Source organism: Rhinolophus sinicus, chromosome 5 (genome assembly GCF_057876585.1).
Source record: "Rhinolophus sinicus isolate RSI-liver-muscle chromosome 5, RSI-T2T, whole genome shotgun sequence".
NCBI classification, from domain to species: domain Eukaryota; kingdom Metazoa; phylum Chordata; class Mammalia; order Chiroptera; family Rhinolophidae; genus Rhinolophus; species Rhinolophus sinicus.
Window position 1 is genome coordinate 21,031,161 of NC_142505.1, and position 26,369 is coordinate 21,057,529.

General features: G+C 35.4%; 1 protein-coding gene and 1 pseudogene across 3 annotated transcripts in view; one reads left to right on the top strand and one right to left on the bottom strand.

Moving 5' to 3' along the window:
* Positions 1-26,369, bottom strand: part of CMC1 (C-X9-C motif containing 1) — a 71,761-nt gene that overhangs the window by 29,911 nt on the left and 15,481 nt on the right. The window contains exon 2 of one of the 3 annotated variants that reach the window (XM_019745228.3): positions 20,521-20,610. The exons of 1 other annotated variant lie outside the window; for it this stretch is intronic. In XM_019745228.3, the coding sequence (XP_019600787.2) occupies positions 20,521-20,610 (90 nt within the window). The remainder of the gene's footprint in view (positions 1-20,520; positions 20,611-26,369) is intronic. One more of the 3 variants, XM_074312728.2, reaches the window with a different exon arrangement.
* LOC109454517 (large ribosomal subunit protein uL18 pseudogene) lies at positions 606-1,383 on the top strand (annotated as a pseudogene).

Here is a 26,369-nt window from a genome sequence, read left to right on the forward strand (position 1 = left end):
CTCATTTATTTCCAACAATAATTTTACAATTACAGTCATCCACAAAAGAATTGTAAGCACCTTCAAAAACTAGAAACTATAAAAATGAAAGTCATTTTAAAGTACTGTCAGTTTCTGGGTGGTGAACACACAATGTGATATAAGATGATGTATTACAGAATTGTACACCTGAAACCTATATAACTACACTAACAATTGTTACCCCAATGAACTTTAATTTAAAAAAAAAAGAAAGAAAAAGATACTGTCAGTAAGAAATAATTTATGAAACTTCATAGATTTATCATAGAAACATATTCATCATAATCCTCTTTAATACCAAACTACATTTGCCAAGTAAGCAGCTAAAGCTTTGTTATTTATTTTTCCTCTCAACCATGATTAAAATGTTTATATTCCTTGTTTTAATACTCCAACATATTCAGAAGGCCAGTTACAGCTCAGGATTTCTCCCTTATTAGAGATTACAAAATCAAAAATTATTTTTAATTGGTTCCGTGAGGAAGACGTAAAACTTTGTTAATAAACACTTAACACACTTTTAACCCCCGGAGCTATGCTGCAGGTCTCTGGCAAGCCACAAACTCAGGTCTCTGTTCTGCAGGATGGGGTTTGTTCAAGTTTTCAAGAATAAAGTCTACTTCAAGAGACACCAAGTGAAATTTAGAAGACGATGAAAGAGCAAAACTGATTACTGTGCTCGGAAATGCTTGGTAATCCAGGATAAAAATAAGTACAACACACCCAAATACAGGATGATAGAGAGACGTCATCTGTCAGATTGCTTATGCCCATATGATAGTCTGTGCAGCTTATGCTCAAGGGCTCCTTAAGTGTGGTGCAAAGGTTGGCCTGACAAATTATGTTGCATGACTGGAGATGAATGCGCAATGGAAAGCACTGGTGGTGAACCTGCAGCCTTCACTTGCTCTTTGGTTTCAGGGCTTGCCAGAACTACTACTGGAAATGAAGCTTTTGGGTCCCTGAACAGAGCTGTGGATGGAGGCTTGTCTATTCCTCACAGTACCAAATAATTCCCTGGTTATAATTCAGAAAGTAAGGAATTCACTGTGGAAGTATATTGGAAACACATCATGGGTCAGAACATTGCAGATTATATGTGTTACCTAATGGAAGAAGATATATAAGAAACAATTCTCTCAACACATAAAGAACAACATAACTCCAGATGTGGAGGAGATGTGTAAGAAAGCTCATCTGCTATACGAGAGAATCCAGTCTGAGAAGGAACCTAAGAAAGAAATTAAAAAGAAGAGGTAGAATGTCTCTTGCCCCAAAATGTCTCTTGCCCAGAAGAAAGATGGGGTAGCTCAGAAGAAAGCAAGCATCCTCAGAGCTCAGGAACAAGCTGCTAAGAGCTAATATGCCAAAAACACAATTTTCTATGAAGATTTTTCATGTAAACGCAATAATAAACTTATTGACCAATCAAAAAAAATAAGTAAACACTTAATGTTACATTTATAGTAATGGGAAGGAACAGGATATGTCAATATGGTTTAATTATATTCCTAAGAACAAGCCTTCCATATATTTCAACCACAAGATGGAGGTAAAGTAGATGTATTAACATATTTCAAAAATATATACTTTTTATTAAAACATTTGATAGCACTTAGCTTGTAATCAGAAATATATGCTGATCTTTAAATAGGTAAAACTACTTCATATGTGACCAGTTTCAATAAGCTATTTTCAAAAATATTCTTTGGATAAAAAAGAAGAAAATATAAAGACATATGTTTTCATATAATTCATTTTGCAGAGGGAACCTTATTAAAATGTTTTTTTAAAAAATACACTTAAAAAGATGATTCATGTCTCTATTACCAGCGCTGTCCAACAGAACTTTCCGCAATGATGAAAATGAGCAATATCTGCATTATCCACAGGTGACATGTGGCCATCAAGCATTTGCAATGTGGCTATTGCTACTAAGAAATAGTAAGTAGCTAACATGCTAGTGACTATTACACAGGACAGCACAAATCTATATCATAGCCAATTTATTATTTTATTATATATCAAAATCCAATATGGGTTCTCAGGTATTAAAATAATAAATAAAAGCTGAACTTTAAAAATAAGATAACTAAAACTAGGTTCTGACAATTTTAATGGAGGTTTTTCCATAACCATGAGAAAAAAAAAGGAAAAGCTCAACAAAACTGCTGAGGTGAAAAAAATTATATGTTAAAAGGGATAAAGTTTTACAGCATCCTGCAACAGGAATATAAGAGCATTATTAAAATACATACACATAAATCACACAAATCATTTAAAAAAAATCAATAAGCATGTGAATTTTCATATTTAATATTGAAATGTGCTCAAATATTCAAAATATTTAAACATCTGCACACAAAATAACCTTCATATTTACCAAGTTTAGTTAACGTTTTCAATAATAGAAAAAAATCGTTCCCTCATACGAAACAGTAAGAGTCTAATTCTACAATTACAAAGTACAACACTTTGTACCAGACACAGATTCCAAAAAGAATCATCTGGACCTCAAGCAATGCAAAAACTGGGTACCATATAGGTTAAAGAGCCGACAGCCAATGTGTTTCAAACTAGCAGAAGTATTCTCACTAATCCATACAAAGATGCTAATCAAAGGTACGGAAACCAAAAGAAGAAAATTTCTTGAACGCATTCTGAAAGCATTCATTTTCATGATTAAACCACTTCACTGAGGCCTGTATTGACTTTTGGCAGAAAAGGGGAGGTAGCCGACCTAAAAGTACTATAGAGATGACACTAAGGAGACAAAAGAGTGTTAGAAAAGAATTTGTGGATTGGCCACCAAATAATTCTTGAAAATATATTGATGGTTGGATTATTGAGGCAGGTGCTCTGACTTTAACCCCTCCCCCCCAAAAAAAAAAAACCAAAAAGGATGTTGAATTAACCTGTCTGTAGGTTACAAAAGTGGGATGTTCCCTTTTGCAATAAATAGTCAAAATCAGTTTGCTGTTGACAAGTCACACTCAAACAGAAAATAAAAAATAGAGCTCCTCCATTTGTAGATCTATCCCTCCCCAAAAAGATCTCATGAAATTACTTCTACAAGTGCTGTGTTAAAACTGAACCCCTAGAGGGCAACTGAGCTTCAATTTTTACTTCATAATGTACTTCACTTCCTAACCAGTGTATAGATACCATGACCTATTTACCTGGGAACTTTACCTTCAAAACAAAAGGGAAATGGAAAGGGAAAAGAAACTGAGATATTCCACCCACTAATGAAAATATCATTATGGAATGTATTCTTTAACAATGATAATTCAAAGATCAAGAATATGGATATTCTTATTCCTGAATAACACACAACATAAACGAATATTTGAATATTAACACTCTCGGTAGGAACCACGTAGCAGATAGGAAAGACATACTTAACAAGTCTATTTAATATAAATGCTTTGCATAACTTTACATTCATTAAATGGCATGTTAAATTGTATAGGAAAAGAAGTGAAGAATCCAATCTCAGTAACAATTATCCTTATATGAACTACCCGATATAACCCACTATAGGAAAAATAAATGTTCCTCAAGTTCAAAAATATGAAGAGGTTTCCTAAGTGTCCATCTAAGCTAACTCTAAATCAAAGTAGAAGTATTGATATTCAATTAGGCCCACTCAAAATAATGATGTAGAAAAAAAAAAGTTACTGTATCAATATGAAAGGATACTAGCTAGCAAGGCTACTAACCTACATAACTCAGCCTCTTCTTAGTGAAACTCAGAAACATATACAAGTCTAGTATGTATGTACCACCAGAGTAACATAACAGAATGAGCTGAGAATTTACTTGGATGACATACAGGATTATAATAATAAACTGATAGCTTGATAAATCATGTGGTTTTCTCTTAACCCAAATAAGATTTTTTAAAGATCAACTCTTGTTTGTATATATACTACATAATATGTACATGCTGACTGGAATACAATTTTAACTCAGTGTGTAAACAGAGTTTGAATGAAAACGTGTCACCACACAGGCCTTCCTTCCCAGCAGGCGACTCTTTATCTACTGTGCTCAGCGCCAGAGCCACCATCTTGGTGAGGGCAGAGAATACACACACATGCTGGTTAGAGCCTTGTTCACCATGTCACAATAATTTTCTTCACTAAATTTATAAACTAATTATTCACATTACATCCTGTGGACTCAGGGATCTAAAACGATCACATATCAATCTCTGCTCATTTAGATTAGAATCTATATATGAAATCTGACAAACCAAAGAATGCAATGATGGAATGCAAAGAAGAGAAAAGCTACTGAGGAGGGTGTGTGCCATGAGCTTAGTAATTTTCAGAATAGGAAAGCAGGAAATGGAGCAGTCATATAATTTATAGGATTAAAAGGGGATGAAGACTACAAGAGCATACTTGGATTCGTCATTTCCTAAAAATTGGCTAAGAATCTTTGGCCCATTGGAAAAGAACTTGAAGGCTGGCATAGGAAACCTGGAGCTCAACTTCCAAGATGAAAATAAGGGAAATAAAAGTTCAAGAAATAGCAAACACACACATAAAAACTAAGAACAGCAACAATAACAAAGCAACCAAAAACGTATAGTTTATATGAAAAAGAGTGCTCTAGGTAGAGAAGTATGTAACTTTAAAATACACAAAATGATTAAGAAATACGAACTTCAAATTATAAAATAAGAAAGTCATGGGGATGTAATGTACAGAAGAGGGAATATAGTCCCTAATACCGTGGAAACTTTGTACAGTGGCAGACGGTTACTAGACTTATCGGGGTGATAACTTCTTAAGTATAGAAATTTCAAATCACTATGCTGTACACCTGAAACTAATAAAGTATTGTTAACTATAATTCAACAAAAAAGGATCCACAAAACGAGCTGAGGACAGGAGTAAAATCCATATGGCCTGTTACCGTGTGTTGCTTTAAGTGGTAATTCTGTACCTTGGGCGAATCCTTTGTTTCTCAAATCTTGGATGTATATCCAAATCACCTTAAGAGCTTTGAAAAAAAAGGAAAAAACAAAAACACCTTTCCTTGTGGAGAGAAGCCTATGCATTGGTATTTTTAAAAAGATTCCCAGATAATTCTGACATACAGCAAGGGTTGAGGACTTCTGATCTAGCCTATGTGTGAGAGATGAAAATCAAATGCACTGCAATCATAATGGCAAAATAGAGGTTCTGCCATAAAAATAAGATGATTTGAATGTCACCATCTGAATAGATTTAACCAGGGAAGATGCAGAAGAAAAAGGTAACGCAGAAGAAACTGCATGACGCCTTTAATACTGAGACGTTGACTAAATAGGTCCACTCTGAAAATCATGGGATACTGTGAGGTTAGAGTCCCTTAATAAATCAACCATATGTAAGTTGAACACATGGTCTCCTGAGGCCAAAATAAGAGAGAAAAAAAACACTTCCAATTTTTCACATTAGTACATCAAAAAGTATGGTTAGTCAAACAAACCTTCAATATGATCAGAAATTCCATCTTTCGGAAGTTTGTATTTTATGAGGTTGGCATAAAATAAACATGTAGGATATATGATGGGCAAAGAATAGGATGCAATATATCTAAAATTGGAGTTTGTACCCTGTACTGACACAATCTATCCCTCCCCTACTATTCATTGAGTAGGCTAGCTCCCTTTAAAGTATCAAATTTCCAAATATAGTCTTGACTATTCTAGGATGCTCTAGTTCAGTTTGTGTAGGTGAGTGATGAGAAAAGTGAGCAATGGCTTTAACTGTATTAATCTGTACTGAGTTGGAATAGAATCACTCCTACTCATGCAATAAAGGGCTTCCACCACAATAAAGGGCTACTGTCTGTCTGGAAAAGTCGATCAGAATGGAAATGAAATCCCCTGAGCTCAAAGATCCAAAAGGCTTAGAAAGACAACTAAAAGAGTGAGACAATGTTTTGCAGAGAGAACTGGGTTCTAATACTATATTTGATATAACCCCGTATTATGGTTTGATCTAAGGCTAATTAATTATCTATTCCCTTATATAAAGGACATTGAAAAAAGTTAGATTTAAAGATTTTGTCCAACACAAGTTCTATCCAAGACTTAATTCTTTGGCAAGGTCACTGACTAGGAAGGTGTAAGTATGGGGTCGAACTACAGAAATACCTTGTAAATAAACACATGGACAAATTCAGAAAGTCAAGAGAAAGCTGAATTTGTGTGTGATGACCTGGAAATCTTGTAAAAAAAATAATATGTCTTAACAAGTCAAATCCAGTAAGATTTTCCCAAGCTTTGCTAGTAGAGATATTTAAAGTAAGAAAACAGGTCTAATAATATGGATTCAGAGTTAAATTTGTGCTGTGTTTTGAGTTTGTTCATCATTAGAACCAGTTTTAAGGTTATGGTGAAGAATCAAAGGAATGAAAAATCAATATAAACAGATTATTCATTCATGCATTTTAAAGATAAGAACGGGCATTCTATTAGAATGCAGAGTAAAGCTACTGGTGTTGATTGGGGAAAAAAACACTGTGCCAATGGGAACTTTCAGATTATGTATGCAGAAGTCAACTAACATTACATTAAGAGAATAATTTAGCTATTTAGCCATTCTTAGACCAAAGAGATTTTTCTGTAGCTTAGAGAACTTAAAATAAAAATATCAGATTTAAAAATCTGACAAATCTGACTAATCAATTTCTCTAGAGAAAATAATGAATAATACATGCTTAAGGACACCTGTAAGAATGACAAAAAGAACTATGTCACAGTTAACCATGTAGAAATACGCTCATCCTCACACAGCAGCCTGACACTTCTCATACAAGCCAGCGTAACGTTATGCCAAAGCAGTCGGAGATGGGTGGCCCTTTAGCTCTGGCAAACACACACTGCCTGTCAACTTTCATGACCAACAGCTTCTAGTTTAAAAAAAAAAAAAAAAAAAAATGCCGAAAGCCAACATTTAGAAAGGAAAGTAGTCAATTTGTCTTCTATTCTGTTGCAGAATTAATCTTCATTCAATTCTATTTGTATAAAGTCTTTTCCTGGGAAGACAGGAGAAAGAGAGGGAGAAAGCAGAGACTTCAGATGCTTCTGATTTCTTGCTAGAAAACAAACGGAAACTTCTGCTTAAGGTTTTTAAGGCACTCCAAAATCAAGCTTGATTCCGTCTTTATTTGTCATTATCCCGCAAAGGCACCAGGGGTCTCCTAAGGTCAGTGCCCTGACTGCTGTGCAGACAAACCACGCCCACTCTCACTCTGTGTCTTCAATCCTGAGTCTGCAACGCTTTTCCAGCTTCCCTGTACTCACCCCAATCCTTAGCCACAGGTACTTCAAGGTTCAGTTCACAGCCCCTTGTTTTCATTAACTCTCACCTGACTAAATCAGAATTCACTGGCTTTTCTTTTTTCTAAACTGACATGTAGGTATTTTATTGCACATGGTTTTATATGGTGTAATCCTACTTTATGTATGCCTGGTTTGTCTCTCATCAACCGGACAATGGGAACTTAACAGCAAGTCTCATACTGCTACTCTGCCTCTGTAACACTTCTCACAATGTTGAACATGTGATAGGCATTCAAAAACAGTTAGAAAGCATGCTGTTAAAATGAATTCTGCAAATGAAGGGCAGTATTATAACAAAGTCTTAAAAATGTCTGAAGAAGCAAATGTCAGGTTATCTTCCCAATACTAAGAAATAATTTCTGTGAACATTTCTTCATAGCTCTTTCTTCATAGTACTAATCATAATTTTAATTTAAATATTATTTAATAACTACCTCCCCGACCATACTTAAACTACATAAGAACAAGGATGGAATCTGTTTCAGTCACATTCATCTACACAGAGCAGTGCATGTGCAGTGCTTGGTACATGATAAGTGCTCATAAAAATGTATGGCATTAGAGAATTTTGGTAACCCTTCCTGTGTTTTTTTAATTTTAATTTAATTAAACCAGGGGTCGGGAAACTTTTTCGGCCAAGAGCCATATGGTAAATATTTTAGGCTTTGTTTAGTCTCTGCTGCAACTCTCAAGTCTACTACTGCAGCACGAAAAAAGTCCGAGACAATATGTAAGTAAAGAGTATGGCTGTGTTCCAATAAAACACAGAGACAGGCAGCGGGCAAAATCTGACTCTCAAGGTGTAGACTGCCAACCCGAGTGAAAATAATATATTATGACTAGTCTCTCATAGCAATAACACATTTATTATAATCACAAATGTGCGTGTATCATTTGCTATACCATAATTTTTATAACCAATCTCACTATTGACATCTAAGTTTTTGGCAATATTCCATATTATATACAATGCTGTGCTGAACATACGAACGCATCTTTTATTGCACATCTCGGATCATTTCCTACCAGAATTGCTAGGTCAAGGAGTAGCACATTTATGAATTTTTGTTAATGTTTTTAAATACTCACAAACCCCTTTCATGACGTTGTGCTCATCTATTTTCCCAACCAGCAGTGTAAATACCTGCTTCTCCAAAATCTTGCCAACATTATACATTATATATATTTTCTTACCCACAAATACTTCATAAGGCACATGATTAGAGTGGTAAATTTGTTTACATTTTTCTTATGTATTAGATGATATTGATATAAAATGGTATAAACAAATCTAAAACACAGCAAGCACTTAACTGAAACAAAAGTTTAAGTTAAATCTACACAACACAGAACATTAAAATCACTCCAGAAAGTTCCTTTAATGTTCCTTCCCAATCAATACCTGTCCCATTCCTATCTCAATGGTGTGACCATTGTTTGGATTAGTTTAGCCTATTCTAGAAGACCACAAATGTTGCCTGTTCTACTTTCATATTTCTTTTATATTTACATTTCACTCAGATCAATAGTTTTGAGATTCATCTCTGCTGCTGTGTATAAGTGAAGTGTATTCAAGTTTACTGCTGAACAGTATTCCACTGTATGAGGACACCACAGTGAAGTCTGTCCCTTCTCCTTGTAAGAGATCCCTGAGCCATTCTCAATTTTTGGCTATTATGAATAAGCTAATAGAAGTATTGTACAGATGTTTCATTTCTCCTGGGCAGACTGCTGGGTCCCTGGGCTGGTGTGTGTTTAGGGAATGCTGTCAGTGTTTTCATTGTAGCTATTCTGGTAGGTATGCAATTCCAATTCCATAAGTTATCGATATGATATTTCCCTACAGGTCCCTGAGAGTCTCTTCATCATTTTTTTTATCTGTTTTTTGTCTGTTCCTTAAATTGGATATTTCTATTGATCTATCCTTAGGTTTATGACTCTTTCTGTCATTTTCATTCTGAAGTTTTTATGTGAGAGATTTATGTTTTTCAGTTCTAGAATTTTAGTTTGGGTCTTTTGTTATTGTTCTGAAATCTGTTAAGATTTCTTGTCTTTTTATTCATTGCAATATTTTCCTTTACATTCTAAAGCAATTACAACAGCTGATTTAAAATCCTCATGTGCTAATTCAAACGTCTTAATTATCTTGAAGCTAGCCTCCTATGATTTCTGCTGAGGACGGGTCATATCTTCCTGTTTCTGTGCACACTGAGTAATTTAGCATTGTATCACCAATACTGTGAATGACATGTAAAAAGTTTGGATTCTGTTCTCTTTCTCTGAAGAACTTTTCTTTCTTTTTCATTTCAGCAGTTTTCTTCTCTGCACTCAAACTGTGGAACCCTCTCCCCCCTAAATGGAGCAACTCAACTTTTTGCTTCAGTTCCTTCAGCCGTAACTGAGCTGCTTTGAATTTGCACCATATGTAGTTTAGAACTGAGCCAGAGGTATAGGCAGAATTTATGCATAGCACGTGAGGCTCCTAGTCTCTGGGTCCATTGCGGTTTATGTTCTTCCCCTTACACTCACCCCACCACACATGAATAAGACTTTCCAGGGCCTGCAGTTACACCAAACCCGGTGCTTGGTTCTTCAAACTACCAACACCAAAGAGTCTTTGTCTTGGTTTTGGTCAGAGTCTCAGCCACTCTACAGGGCAACAACACCCAGTAAGTACTATGCCGTCAATGTTTGATTTCCCCGATTTCCCTCTGCTTTTGTTTACCCTCCAATAACTTCAGTTGGTTGTTTTTAAATTTTGTTCGTAATTTATAGGTGTTTTCTGCAGAACAAGTGTAATAAGAGCTAATAGACCACGCCAGAAATTCAATTTCTCCATTATGAATTTTTAAATAATATCAAGTTTATTGCAATTAACCCACTAAAGTCAAGGAAATATTCTTCATTTTTAATATGTAAGTTATCAAAAAGGAATTTTGTGTCCTTTGTTCATTTTTTAAATTGGGTATTTATCAATTCCTTACTGATATTAAGTCTTTATACACTAAGGATATCAAACTTTTGTCACATACATGTTAGAAATATATTTTCCTCATTTGTGATCTTTCTATTATGTTTATCGCATATGACATGCAGAAAAATTTACTTTTTCTATATTTATCATTTTTGTATTATAAAACATGACATTTGATCCTTTACAGTTTTATTTTTATTATTTTATGGAGAAGTTTTTTTAAAAATCACCCATATTCCTTCTTCCTCCCATATTCCTTTATGGTTATTATTAAAATTGGGATATACTTCCAGTCATTTGGAAGTATGTTTGGCATTATCTACTAAAGTTGAAATTATATATAAGACCAAGAAATCCCGTATGGAATATGGGTACCAAAGGGCATAAACAAAAATGTTTACAGGGGTATTCTTTGTATAAAAAACTGGAAGTGAGCTAATAACCATCCAGTAGAATGGTTAAATAGATTATACCACATTCATAAAATGATACTATATGATAATGAAAATGAAGGATTATTACACGGAAAAACAAAAAGAAATCTAATATATATAATGATGACTAAAATCAGACACAAAAGAGCACACACTGTACTCGTATGATTCCGTTTAAATAAAAAAAAAAAAAAACCACAAAAAACAGGCAAATTAATGTATCCAGTTTGAAGCCAAAGTGGTGGTTACCTTCTGGGAGGAGGGAAAGGATAGTGAGTGGGAGGGGACGCAAAGAAGGCTGGCTTCTGGTAATTTCTATTTCTTGACCTCAAAAGTGGCTATGCAGGTATGTTTACTCTGTCTTAATTCATTAGGCTATACACTTATAATCTGTGCACGCAGGATATAAAAAAGTTTATTTAAAGAAAGTGATGTTTCCATTGGAGAATATAAAAAACATGACACAGAAAAAGAACTTAGGATCTACCTTCTTCCTTCCCATATTTCCAGATACTTATTATTAAATTCTGAATGTTCTTTTTTCCTACATATATCTATTATTTTGTTATCATTAGGATTATATACCATGTATGCAATTTTATATCATGTTTTTTATAAACAGCATATGAACATGTTCACATTTGTTAAGTATCCTTCCTAAAATCAACTTTTAATTACCACACAGTATTTTACTGAATTGTATTTTTCATAAGATATAAGGTAATGAAAATCAAGAAAATGAGTTCCAATTCTAGTAAAAAACTAAACATCAAAGAGCAGATATTGTTCATTATACATCATAAAAGTAAACATTTTAATTCAACACTTCAGTCTAATTAGTATGCTATGTAGGTATGACTGCATTTTTAGTGAGTAAATGGTACATAGTTTGCATATGTAGGGTTATAGCCCCAAAAAAGAGTGCTATAAGAAGTGATGTTAGAAAATGTTCCCAGAAAATGAAATAAAAATTTTAAATTGCTTAAACTATAGGAAGACAATAATTTCCATTTTGGTGAAGTCTGGGATAAATAACACATAGCAAGCGCAACCCAGCCACTAAAAAGTAGTAACTAGAAATAAACGGGCACAAAGGGCAGAGGAACAAGTACTAGGCAAAGCGTATCGTCACCTACCAAGGCGACCACTCATGAGACACATTGATCTAACGACGCTCTTTCTGATTGATCCCATTCGCAGTGTGCTGGGCCGTCACTTCCAACTGACTAAAGTCACACAGATGAACTGTGTTTGCTAATGACAGAGTCAAAAGCTGTGCTACAATGGAAAGAGCACCAGGCGGGGAATTAAGACACCTGGATTCTAATATCAACTCTGATCTAATGACAGGTCATATGCTCCTGAATAGATAACTTAATTTCTTTATTGTGTTATGAGGCCATGTCCTTGTATTTCCCACTGTACCTAGCACCATCAATTGCACATAGTAGAACTGAAGCATAGTTTGTTGAATTAACAAATCAGTTATGATTTGTTCTAGAAGGGAACTGGTCTATGTGGAATCTCAAAAAGAAAACCAAGAAATAAAAACATCAGTTTTTAATCTATCACTGTCCAAGCTGAAAATTTATCCCTAATGAACACTAAGAAAACTTGCACTATTTACACAAAAATATTAGAAAAATACCAGAACCACCAAAACTGGACATTCTACTCTTTTGTTTCCCTTTAAAAGAGTGATTAATTTTTATTACTATCTAATACAATGGTTTCAAAGTTAACATATCCAAAACTAAACACCTGAGATTTCAATAACCATAAACTAAAATAATAAAATTTCTCCATACGGTCTTTCTCTTCTCTGTGATACAACTCCATCCTTTTACTTGTTCAGGATGAAAAATAGGGAGTCAGTTCTTTCTTGCCTCTACCTTCAAAATATATCCTGGGGTCCGCCCGGTGGCTCAGGCGGTTAGAGCTCCACATGTTCCTAACTCTGAAGGCTGCCGGTTCGATTCCCACATGAGCCAGTGGGCTCTCAACCACAAGGTTGTCGGTTCAATTCCTTGAGTCCCACAAGGGATGGTGGGCTCTGCCCCCTGCAACTAAGATTGAACACAGCACCTTGAGCTGAGCTGCCTCTCGGATGGCTCAGTTGTTGGTTGGAGCGCGGCCTCTCAACCACAAGGTTGCCAGTTGGACTCCCACAAGGGATGGTGGGCTGTGCCTCCTGCAACTAGAAACGGCAACTGGACCTGGAGCTGAGCTGCACCTTCCACAACTAAGACTGAAAGGACAACTTGAAGCTGAATGGAATCCTCCACAACTCAGATTGAAAGGACAACAACTTGACTTGGAAAAAAGGCCTGGAAGTACACACTGTTCCCCAATAAAGTCCTGTTCCCCTTCCCCAATAAAATCTTTTATCTATCTATCTATCTATCTATCTATCTATCTGTCTGTCTGTCTGTCTGTCTATCTATCTATCTCCTGGATGTGCCCAGTCTCCTCATCTCCATTGTTACCACCCTTCTAGTCCACTATTATCTGTCACTTGCATTATCACACTCACATCCTTAAATTGGGGTCCCTGATTCTGCCCTTGCTCCATTCCATCAACTCTTAGCATAGCCGTGAGTGATGCCTTTACATTGTAAATCAGATCCGGTCTCACTCCACTGCTGTAAACCGTCAACATCGTTCCATTTCTCTCTATACCTACAAGACCACAAAACCCTAAATAACTCTAACCCCAATCACTCTGCTAAACTCCTCACTTCCCACCATCCACCAGAGTGACTTCTTTTGTTTTCCTCAAGCAGGCCAGCTTCAATTCCCGCTTCAGTCTTTCCACGTGCTATTCCTTCTGTTCACATCATTCTTCCCAGAGATATCTGCATATATCACTCCTTTACCTTCTTTGAAAATTTTGTTCAAATGTCACTTTCTCAGTAAGACCAATACCGACCACCTATCAAAAACTGCAGCCCCATTCTAACACCAGCATTCCCCACTGCACTTACCCAACTTTATTTCACTCCAGACCACTTATATTTGCTCATAACTTGTAATATTTATCTCCCTCCTTCATTGAAATGTAAAGGATATAATAGTAAAGATTTTTGTCTGTTTTATTCACTGTTCATACAACAGTGACTGGCATACAGGAAATATCACTAAATATTTTTGAGTGACTGTGTTACATATAACACTAAGGTTACATACGTATAACACTAAGGTTCCATTCAAGTACTTAAGGGAAACTGAAAATCCTGTTTTTGCCTTTTAGATATATTATTAGTGATGTAATAATTGATTAACACTAAAATCTATGCAAATAGTATTACAAAATGCTGGAGGATCATCGGGTAGCTTAACTAAAGTGTGATTTTTTTATTCAGAGTTTATATACAAGAGCATGATACTGTTTAGACTATATTTAATTTTGGATTAATTTCTCAACGGATGAAAGAATCTAAATCTGAAAGTTGATGTCTCTGCAAACTAGGAAAATAATAAAGACTTGTTAATAAAGTACTAGCAGAACAGTTGTAACTCACTTTAGGTTAATAATTTTTATTCATTTTAACAAGATTTCTAACTTTCAAGCCATGTGATTCTTTGCTTTTGTGTTCAAATGTAGACTCTCACACTTATAACTTCAATGATGAGCTGCATAAATTAAATATGCAACTCATTTATTAAAATATTAAATTCATCTGCCCTGACAAAATTTCCTCCTAAGTTAGTCATTTAAAGACTTAGATTTGAAAACTTAACTTACGCCTAAACCTAAAACATAGAGTACCTTTCTCATTGAGAAGAAAACAACTAGCCATTTTATTTGAGCTTATTTATGTCCAATTATAATTTTATTAAAAAAATGTCCTGTTATTCAGAAATGAGAAAACCGTAGGCATTAAGTGCTACGATAGAGGTATGAGTTTAACAAATATAACTGAGAACCACTAAATCGATGAGTAATGACCAGTATATACTTTGTTCAGTTGTTTTACAAATAATTCAGCTGTATTTGTGATTGATGCAGGTCTACTGCATATGATGCCATTGGTTTGACATTGGGCCCGACAGGCAAACACAAATACTTACTGCTAATTAACTTTTACTAGCTATCCTTGTGTCAATATGCAGAAAAGAGAACATGGCAGGCCTGATACTGCTAGCCTCAGAAAGTCCTGCTTGCAAGGTTGGCCCTTAACTGGTGTCTGAGAACTTGGATTTTGGGAGTGTTCCCACCCACCCTGATTCATAAAAGTGCTCACTGTGACTAAACTGTTGTGCAAACCATACGGTTTATGCTGAATACCTGCTTTCTTTCTGGGAGTCCGAAATTTTGGTACATGCTAGGCAGAGGCTGCCCATGTGATCAACTCCCAGTAAAAACTCTGAGGACTGAGTTTCTCATGAGTTTCCCTGGTAGACATTTCACATTTGTCACCACAATTCGATGCTGGAAGAATTAAGCATATCCCGAGTGACTCTACTGGAAGAGAACTCTTGGAAGCCTGCCCCTGGTACCCTCTAGACTTCATCCCATGTGCCTTTTCCCTTTGCTGGTTTTGCTTGTATCCTTTCGCTGGAATAAATCTTAGTCATGATTATGACTACATGCTGAGTCCTATGAGTCCTCCTAGCAAGTCACCAAACCCAGGACTGGTCTTGGGGACCCGCAACACAGTCCAGTGCAGGGCCAAAGGGGAGGAGTTGTGCTTTATATCTCTTTGTATTTCTCAGGGTACAAAACATACCCTTAGGCATAACAAATAATCATTATATTGGTGATTTTAGGTATTATCTTCCTAATCTACCCAAACCAGTCTAAAGATGGGTTACATCTCCACTTCAGTGTTAATGAACACTGGTGAACTGGTTAAATGGCAAAAATACATGTAATAATGGCACAGCTCAAACAACAAATGAAAAGTTTGGGGCAGGTTCAAATAACACAGTTGGACAGAAGATTGATTACTTTGATTGTTTACAGTCTCCAATTTGTTTAATTGATGTTTAGATAGTTCTCTGCCTGCAAACCTCAAGACCATCCTAAGCATTGTTACTTTGGTTTTCATTTTGTCTATTCACACATCTTTGGAATTTAGCAAAATGTTACCACATACTTTTCAGTTTTGTGTGACTGATAGAAGAGGGAAGCATTTTATTAATTAAGCTTCTATATTATTTAACTATAGCTCTACAATGTTTCAAAGAAACAAACTGTCCATGCTTCCTTGTATTTTGTATAATCCCTTTAGAACTAAACTCCCACCTATTAGCCAAAAGATAAAAAAAGACAGCAACAGAAGAAAATGATACAAAAGAAACATTAAAACAGGGTAAAAGCAGGCACAAAGGATGAAAGGAGTCAGTGAGTAGGACAATATAGCTAAGTTAAAGAAAGTTCCAGGCCATCCCTGGTGACAAAGTACTTTTTGGTCTTGATGCATCATAGCAAAAGGAAAAACAAAAAAAGAAGATTCTTATTATTTTTAAAGCAAACTTATTATTTTCAAAGCAAACTTCATTACTCAACAGACAGACTTGATATCAAATGCCAACTATGCAATTCAAAAAAGGAAGGAAATACAATGAGGAATTTTTACAAAACACAGCAATTCAGTGACTCTTCTTATGGAGATTCTATTTCCGGAAGAGAAATTTATAATACTAGAATGCATACTTGTAAATATATATAATAAAATATTTTAAAAATATTCCTAAGCTAGAAAATATAAATCATTAAGTTAGCAAAGAGTCAAACACATGGAAAAAGTCAGGAGTGGAAAGAAACTTCCAGAAGTCATCAACCAATTTCCTAAAACAAGTTGATAACTCCCAGAGCCAAGAAAAAGCAATGATTCCATCACACTCGATGGAGGGGGATTTCTGTGGTAGGTTTCAGGAGGCGGGGAAAGGAGAGGATAAGAGAGATTTGCCATTCTAGAATTTTCCTTCAGTTCTATTCCCTATGTACTCAGTATTCATTGTGTTAATGTCTACCAGTATACTTTAGTCATTTATTTTAGTGTCTCTATACACTGCTAATAATAATATCCCTGCCAAAAAACAAATATTATAAATTTGAATTTTCTATTTAAATCAATTGTTCAACAGCTTTTATTTTGATATATGCTTTACTAACAGAGTTTTATAATCCTGTCAAAGTTTATACAGTATTAAGATAAGGCTTCTCAATTCTATATCTAATCTGTGGGTCAAACCACCTTTACTCATCAAATCAAAGTGTCAAAAGAAAAGTGATGGCCACTATTTTTCTCTCCAAAAGGAAACAAGAAAGTATACATATTTTATAAAGACAAAGATTTTCAAGTTTGACACCAGTTTATTTATTTATTAGTTTCAGGTGTACAAAGCAATGTAATAGTTAGACATTTACACACCTCACAAAATGATAATTCCCACCCCCCGCAAGCCTACTACCGCTCTGACACTGTATATAGCTGTTACAATACCACTGACTCTATTCCCTATGCTGTACTCCACATCCTGTGACTATATATATATATATGATTATAGTTGACATTCACTATTATTCAACTTCAGCTTCAGGTGTATAGCGTAGAAGTTTGACATCAGTTTAATACAAACTGTCTTATTGTCATCCAAAACTAAGATTTTCTTATTTCAGTTTGTTTCATTGTATTGAAATGGCAAGGTTACTGTGACTTTATAAAAATTCACTGTAGAATTAGAATCAAGTAACTATAGATAAAAGTACATTTTAGGATGGGGGTATATGATAGCGAAACATTCTACATGTTACTCCTACTTAAGGGAAATTTTAATTGTGTTTAACACATAAGATGAAATGTGCAACTCAGACTAAATCAGTGTATAGTAAAAACCAATAGGGTACACATAGACAATGAAGGTATCGTGGAAGCTGGTTAAAATGTATAATGAAGAGAGAACTAGTAAGAATATAACAACCTGGCTGAAATTGATATTCATTAGGGTACTCTTCACATCAATGGGGAGCATTTGGACTCTGTGGTCTTTATCAGTGTCCCAGCTGGTAATGGTTGAAGGTTAATGCCTTACCCCATTCTGTTCAATTTTCTATCCTAATTAGCCCTCCAAATCTATAGCTGTGAGCACCAAGTGTCTGTGCTCAAAAGAAACTAATTAATGCTAGCAAATTAGATCAAGTCCAAAGATCCAACAGCCAAACTCTTAGTTAAATGCGCCTTGTTAATAGGAAGTGTAGCTGTCAATAACCGCTGTTGGTGAGCATAATGAGGCATCTTTCTTTCATTGAAAGTGATTTCATTTCTCTTTGTCCCTGGAAAAGCTGTTCCATTCCCTTCACAAACCTAAGTTGCTGGCAGTCTGACCCAATTCTTATGATCAACTGGGTTGAAATGACATGAAAAAAAAAACACAAAAAAAAATCAAACAGAAAAGCTTTCCCACATAATCATGTTTCAGGCACTTAGCAGAAAGTCAGATCACTTATTAAAATTCCTATATCTTTATCCAAGAACTATACAATTAGCATGCATAGTGCTTTTATGTAAAATTCTATAATTAATAAAGCAAAGGCTATAAATAGTAAATAAATGACAACAGAAGTATCCTATTTCTAAATTGCATCTCAGTGTTCAGTTTCAACGGAGCTGACGTTCTCTGCTGCTTCAGCAGCACCAATGTATAATCTTTCCTAATTCAATATGGTTAAACAGGGAGAATACTAAGGATTATGTCTTTATCAAATAATCAATTTTAGATTTGAAAACACTGTTTTGGACCATATGGCATAAAAAAAATCAATATATGATTATCTATAAACATTCAAATGTTCAAAAATCAATCACTATAACATGTTCTAAAAATTATGAATGCATTGGAATAACCCAAATGGATCTCAAATCTTCAGATGCCTTCAGCCTTCAGAAGATTTTAAGAATGTTAATAAGAGAAAAACTTAACCATGTCAACATCCTAAACAACTTAAACTTTTGATAAAGAAGCAGAAATTAAACAGTTTATTTTCTGTACAAAGTAGTAGTTGTGGAACACAAACAAATAAATATTTTAAAGTTATACTCTATTTCTCCCATTTCAAAAACCAAAAACAAAATTTCACCATCTAAGAGTAAGCAGACAGTTCTGAAACCCAAAGCCATACAATCATTCTGCATTTTTATGTGAATCACATGAGTAAAAACTCAATGTATAATTGAGTTAGCTAGCTTTCTTTCATTCTAGATAGCAGAATAGTGTGTTACAATACAGCATAAATACAATTCAAATTTAAAACTGAGACCACAGTATCAGCAATAAGTAAATTTTCCTGGTAGTGAAAAGTTAACCCTACAGTTTTATTATCCTTTTAAAGTTTTATCCTCCCCCACCTGAGTCAGGATATATCTATAAAGTTCTAGGAGGCAGGTGGAGGATTATCTCTTGAGACTATCAGCATGACACTTGCCAATGCCAGATGTGCACCGAACCCTGCCTTGCAGGTGCCAATGGGTTAATTTCTCCTGACACCTGGGGAGTGAGGGTGGAAGGAAAGTGCACTGATTAAACAACTAATTCATAGTGAAAGCAAGCGTAATACCTTAAAAAGATACTAATAATTATTGGTAATTTATTAAATTTATTTATGCATGGGTATAATTTACATCAAATTTATGGATGGATTTAAAACTGGAATATGTCATAAATCATTTAAGAAACAGAAGTGACCATCACACAAGGGCAGTTCGGAGGAACTACTCATCTTTTTTACTGCCTCCATCCATCAATCGCCAAGGTCATTCTCTGATGAGACAGCATCAGAGGAACAGAAATGTTCCTAGCACCCAATGTTACTGACACAGTCCCCAAACTACAGTTGACACAGCCTGACTCCCCTGTAGAGAAACATGTAGTGGAGCTGCAGCCCATCATTCTCACTAAAAGTACTGTGGTCCCCAATGCAGACGAGGACAGGGGAAAGTAAAGAAGGGGAACCAGGAAAATAGTCTACGTCAGCAAAATGTCACTACTATTTCTTTTAGATGGCCATTCGAAGAGGTAGACTTTTTTAAAAAGATATTTCTACAGTAAACTGCCATGTGCTTTTCTAATTACGCATCATTTATAGTGTCATTTTTCACCTTCCACTGCTTTATTTACAGTTTTCACTATAATGTTACACATTAATCAACAATACACCTTAGAGTTATAGAATACAGGAGTATTCTATAAAAAATATTTGAAAACATTTTCCAAAGAAAACATGCATATGTGGGTGCTTAATGCATGCATTTACATAAATATATTCAGCTTAAAAACATAAAACATTAAAAAAACACCAGACTCACTGTAAGTACTATTGAGATTCCATTAACAATTCAGTAATGGGCAATGACACCAAAGAAAATCATCTTAGAATATATATGACTACGTTGATAGATGGAAAACAGGTACATGTTACATTTAATGTTTCTTCTTTCCCTAACAAAATCACCAGGATACTTGTTTTTCGAAAATATTCACACCAGGTTTTTCTCTATATGTAACTACACTGCTGGGAAAAAATGTTTTTTTACTAATAATTTGAGAGAATATTTTTAAATTGTAAATGAATAGAACACCACCTGGAAGTTCTGAAAGCTGAAATACGGAATCTCAGTGAAAGGGTGAGAAGCAATTCATACATATTAATTCACTGACTACTTGACTCTAAGGCTAAAGATTAAATTCAGATCATATTATAAGAAACGTATTTGATCTTTATATGAATATTTGAATCTTACCTTCAACTTGTTCAGAACATCTCTCTCGGGCCTTTTCTCTCATTATTTTAGGGATCAAAACATCTTTTTCAACATGTCTGAGATGCTGCTCTGAAAATAAAAAGATCTTTCTTTAACATAGTAAAGTCTCAAGTAAATGACCAGGTTAGGGGAAAAATAAGCAATCTGGTTTACTTAAATAAAAGCCATGCAAATATATTAAAAACTGACTCTTACAACCTCATAAAATGGTGATTATTTTAGTCACTGAAAATCATTCTACATTATTTTTATATACAACCGAAAAAATGTGACGGAAATAGGCAACATTGTTCTAAAAATTTCTGCAAACTATAGTGTACCCTTTTGAAAACATATTCCATGTAATCTTGTCAAAATTAAGTCATAGACTAAAAATCATAATTTATCTTATTAATATAATCCACAAGAGCTTTATAGATATGAAGATCCAAGGACACATGATTTTTAGCGATACCGAGATCCAAGATTAAGAGACACACAAATAAATAGTTTATTTAGTAATAAGAGTAGCCTAAGAAAGACAGAACTGGCAGAAGGAAAAAAAATGGAAGTATGTGTGCATACAAAAACAAAGCTTGTGAGATTTCTGTGCGTTTGAAACACAACTATCACAGTTAGACTAAAATGGTAGACGGGACACTTGCTCCAGAGTTCCACCGGCTCCTGAAATTCCTAGAGAGCCCTGAAAAACAAAGGGGTAACTGTCCTCAGGGAACCAAAACGATCCGGAATCTCTGAAAAACAAAAGGCAGGTGAGATCAGATGACAGGAGGTAGTCAGTCACACTCCCCAGAGATTTTCTCCAGGAAAAAACTGGTATCAAAAGTGCGTGTTGCTCCACGCTCTGAAGCAGCAAAAATGGGGAGCAAGAGTCTTCCCTGGAGGAAAATAAAGTATCACTGGTTGAAACACGTGAGCAGGAGCCAAGCAGGTCACCTCTCCTGCAGCCTTCAAACCACAGGTAAAAGAAGGAAATAACAGGTAATTATCCCCGAAAGATGATCCAGACGCTCTCCAGTAACTAACAACACACCGAGGACCCCTAAGCATTTCCTGGTACTACCTGGTTCCCAACAACTTCTGGATGCAGGCAGCTACGAAGAGATACAGTATCTGCAGAGAGGCTAATAGGGCATCTCAAAAAACAACTAAAGAGCCAAGAATCACCTTAATTTGATGAAGGACAACACAGTGAGAGAGAGAAACCAACTGTAATTAATCAAGAAGGAACCAACTCCTAAGAGAACTGAGAGTAAGGAAAATAAGACTTTAGAATACATATAATACACATACTGAAGCAAATAAAGAGACATGAGTCCTTGGACAGAAATGGATTATAGATTACCTACACGCACTCAGATGAAATGTCTGAAGCTCAAAAATCCTAAAAGCTTCAAAGGGGAAAAAAAACATTACCCACACAAAGGAATGAAACTCAAGATTTACATCATGTTTCACTGGCAAGACATGGATGCAACAAAGCAATGGAGAAATAACTTCAAATTTCTGAGAGAGAATTACTTTATACCCAAGAAGTGCACAGCCAATTAAGAGTAACGTTGTATTTTCAGGTATGTAGGGACTGAAAAGTTGACTTCTTTGAAACTCAACTGAAATAGAATTGATCTCTACTGTGTGACAGTCACCAATCCAACTTAGTGACATAAAACAATACACATTTTACAGGGATCCTATGGATCAGGAATTCAGAAAGGTAAAGCCGATCTGACTCTTCTACACAGGGTCTGACCTCATCTGGGCAGACTCAAATGGCAGGTGTTGACTTCCACAGCTGCAAAAGTTGGGGCTGGAGGATTTACTTCCAAGATGACTTCTTTCTTCCCTTACATATCTGACATCTGGGCTGGAATGGCTGAAGTGACGACTTTAAAGCAGAGCACTGACGCATGCCTCTCCATTTGGTTTGGCTTCTCACAATATGACAGGGGGGTTATGAGAGGGAGCAACCTGAGAAGGAATGTCTGGAGAGCAGGCGCTCCAAGATAACCGAGTGAAAGCAGGATGGCCTTATGTCCTGACCCTGTCATGGAGCCAGGCAGCATCGTTCCTGCCACACGACACCGATTTCAAATCACTGAAACAGCCTATACTCAAGTGTAGGACCTAAGCCTCCATTCACTGTGGCAAGACCACATTACAGAAGAGCATGAGGGATGGAAGATAATGCTGGGACCTTCTTTGTAAAATAAAATCTGCCACAAGAAGTATAGAGAATATACTCTGACAAACTAAAAATGAACCCATGATATACAAATGTGAAATACAGAAAGTATAAAAAGAGGGGCGGCCGGATGGCTCAGTTGGTTAGAGCACGAGCTCTCGACAACAAGGTTGCCGGTTTGATTCTCTTGTGGGATGGTGGGCTGTGCCCCCTGCAACTAAGACTGAAAACAGCGATTGGACTTGGAGCTGAGCTGCACCCTCCACAACAAGATTGAAGAACAACAACTTGGAGCTGATGGGCCCTGGAGAAAAAAGCTGTTCCCCAATATTCATCAATTAAAACAAAAACAATTTAAAAATAAAAGAGAAGGCATTAGAGAAACAGACACTTAAATTTACATGCTGAAACTGTAAAGTATTCAACAACACCATCAACTAACTTGACCTAACATTTACAGAACTCTCGACTCAATAACAGCTGAATATTTACCCAGATAAACCACAGCCTGGGCTATAAAACAAGTCTCAATAAATGGAAAATAATTTACCATCTGACTTACCATATGACCCATCACACACATTCCTCGGGATTTATCCTAGAGAAATAAAAACTTATGTTCACAAACCTGCATGCAAATGTTCACTGCAGCCTTATTTGTAACAGCCAAAAAATGGAGATAATCTCAAAGTCCTTCAACTGCTGAATGGGTAAACAATGGTTCCTACAGACCATTGCATATTACTCAGCAATAAAACAGAAAGAACTGTGATATACAACCGCAGCAGCAGCGAATTGCATAGATCTCAAGGGCATTAAGCTGAATGACAAGAAGACAATCCCAAAGGGTTACTTACGGTATGATGCCACTTACATAACATTCTTAAAGTGACAAAATTAGAGTGATGGAAAACAAATCACTGGGTGCCTGCAGTTAAGCGTTCAGGAAGCTGGGTGATGTATTAAGGAGTAACATGAGGGATTTTCTTTGTAGTGATCAAAGAGTTCCCTATGCTGGATGTGATGCTGGTTACTGGAATCTTCACCATGTGATAAAATGTCACTAGCTACACACACACACACACACACACACACACACACACACACACGTACATGTAAAAAGTAGTGAAATTCAACTAAGATATGTACCTGAGTGAACATCATTATACTAACGTCAATTCCTGGTTTCCTTAATTCCAATGAATTGTAGCAAAGTGTCCCAACCTTTTTTCCTTTTTGCTCCCAAAGGAGCCTTTCTAGACATCATTTCCTAATGCCCCCCTCTGAAATGTTAATATCACAGACATACATCTACCTGCTTATGTGCTGCATGTACAACAGTGCTTTATACATTAAAATAGTAAGAGTGTTTTCTCCCCCAGTACCAATTTCCACCCCTTTAAAGGGGACTATCACACTTAAAGACATGTACCATGGTTACGCAAGATAGTGTCATTAAGGAAAGCTGAGGAAAAGGTACATGGAAACTGCACTAACTTGCAGCTTGATGCATTAAATTATTTCAAAACAAAGTTATAATAAAAAACATTTAAAAATGTAGGAGGAAGAGCAAAGGACCTAGAACAAACACTCAAAACAACATTTAAAGAGAAGCACAAATTTGGATGTCACACACTATCTGATTTCAAGTCTTACTACAAAACTACAGAAATCATGGTGGTGGAATATTGGCATAATTAAGATAAGCAAACTAATTAACAACAAAATAGAATCCAGAAATACTTATGCATACATACATATATTATATACATATATAGCTAATTTATTTTGACAAATGCACCAAAGCTAATCAGTAAAAAAAAAAAAAAAAAAAAAAAAAAAAAAAAATTCAAAAAAGACCAGGATAAAAATGGAAAAAAATAAATCTGCCTGAACCCTTTGACCTTCCACTCCCCAACTTCACAAAACCCACAAAAATGAATTTGCCATGGGTCATAAACCTAAATGTAAAAACTATGAAACAAACAAACAAAAACCTTTCAATTCCTTGGAGTAAAGATTTCTTAAAGAGAAAACACAGGCACGAAACAGAAAAGAAAAAAATGATGAATCTGATACCATCAAATATAAAATCTGCTGTTTGTCAAAAGACACCATTAAGAGAAATAAATGGCAAGCCAGACCAGAAGAAAGTGTTCACGATATACAGGTACAGATATATAGATAACAGACATGACGACAAAGGACTTAAATCTATAATATATAGAGAACTGCATATCAACAAAAAAATACAACCAATCCAATAAAAATAGGGGCAAGAAGCTTAAATGGACACTTCAAAAAGAAAATACACAAACTGTAATTCCGAACATGAAAAAGTGCTCAAAGTCATTAGTCATTAAGAAAATGCAAATGAAACCCATGATATAATTCACACCCACCAGAATGACTAAAATTAAAAACACTGAGAAAACCAAATTTTAAGGAGAATGTGGAGAAACTGGAACTTTCATATATTGCTGGTGGGAGTGTGAAATGATAAACTCCTTTGGAAAACAGCTTGTTAAGTTATAAAGTTAAATATACACCCAACCTATTTTCCACTCCTAAGTATTCATTTACCCAAGATAAATGAAAATACCGGGGGTGTCAAAAACTGTATACACATGACTTGTATTCATCTTTTATTATCAGTATATATTGAGTATTACAATTTTAATATTTTCCTTTCTTAAAACGTGTATACATTTTTTTGCAACTCTCAGTGTATGTGGAGAAAAAAATTTGTACAAGTCTGTTTAAAAATTGGAAACAACCTAAATGAGCGATTGAATACGACTCAGTAATACAACAGAATGAAGTACTGACACACTTAACAAGGTGAATATCAAAACTTTTGTTGAGAAAATGAAGCTGGACACAAGAGTACATACTACATGATTCAAGAACATGCAGAATTAATCCATGGTGACAAAAATTAGGACACTGGTTATCTATCGGGGTTGAGAAGGGCCCTCTGTGAGGGACGTCTTGTATATTTTACCAAATGTATCATGTTAGCTTTAAAACATGATATAAACCTGCACTCAGAGTGGGTGACTTTAACACATTAACTACCAACAATCAGATAATTAAGTAGACAAAAAAGCTTTACATCTTTCTCCTTAAAGATACTGTTCATCTTTCATTAGATTTATATCTATTGGTAAAGGATCTTTCACAAATAACATGTTCACATTGCTGGCATAGTTCCAACTGAATTTTTAATATTGTCCTTATACACAATCTTACTTAACTCTATTGATAATTCGCCAATAGATTCTCTTCCAGTTCCTATGTAGACAATCACAGGGACAGCTTCGCATGTTTCTGTTTGTTCTTCCTGGCTATGTTCTTTAGAAAGTGGTGAGTAGTAACTAACAGCACCTCTGTATTGGGCACTCGAATTGTGCTCACAAGTTTGGTGGTTGTCTTCATGTTGAGATTTGCCTATGACTTTCCTCTCTTTGTGTTGTGTTGGCATCAAAGTTAACATTATTTAAACAATAAATTAGGGACATTTCCCTTGTATTCTCTGGAACACTTTGTATAAAGATTTTTATTCGTTCCTGAAAGTTTGGTAGAAACCACTGCAGTGGTCAGTTTTACGGGTCAATTTGGCTAGACTATAGTTCCCATTTATTCA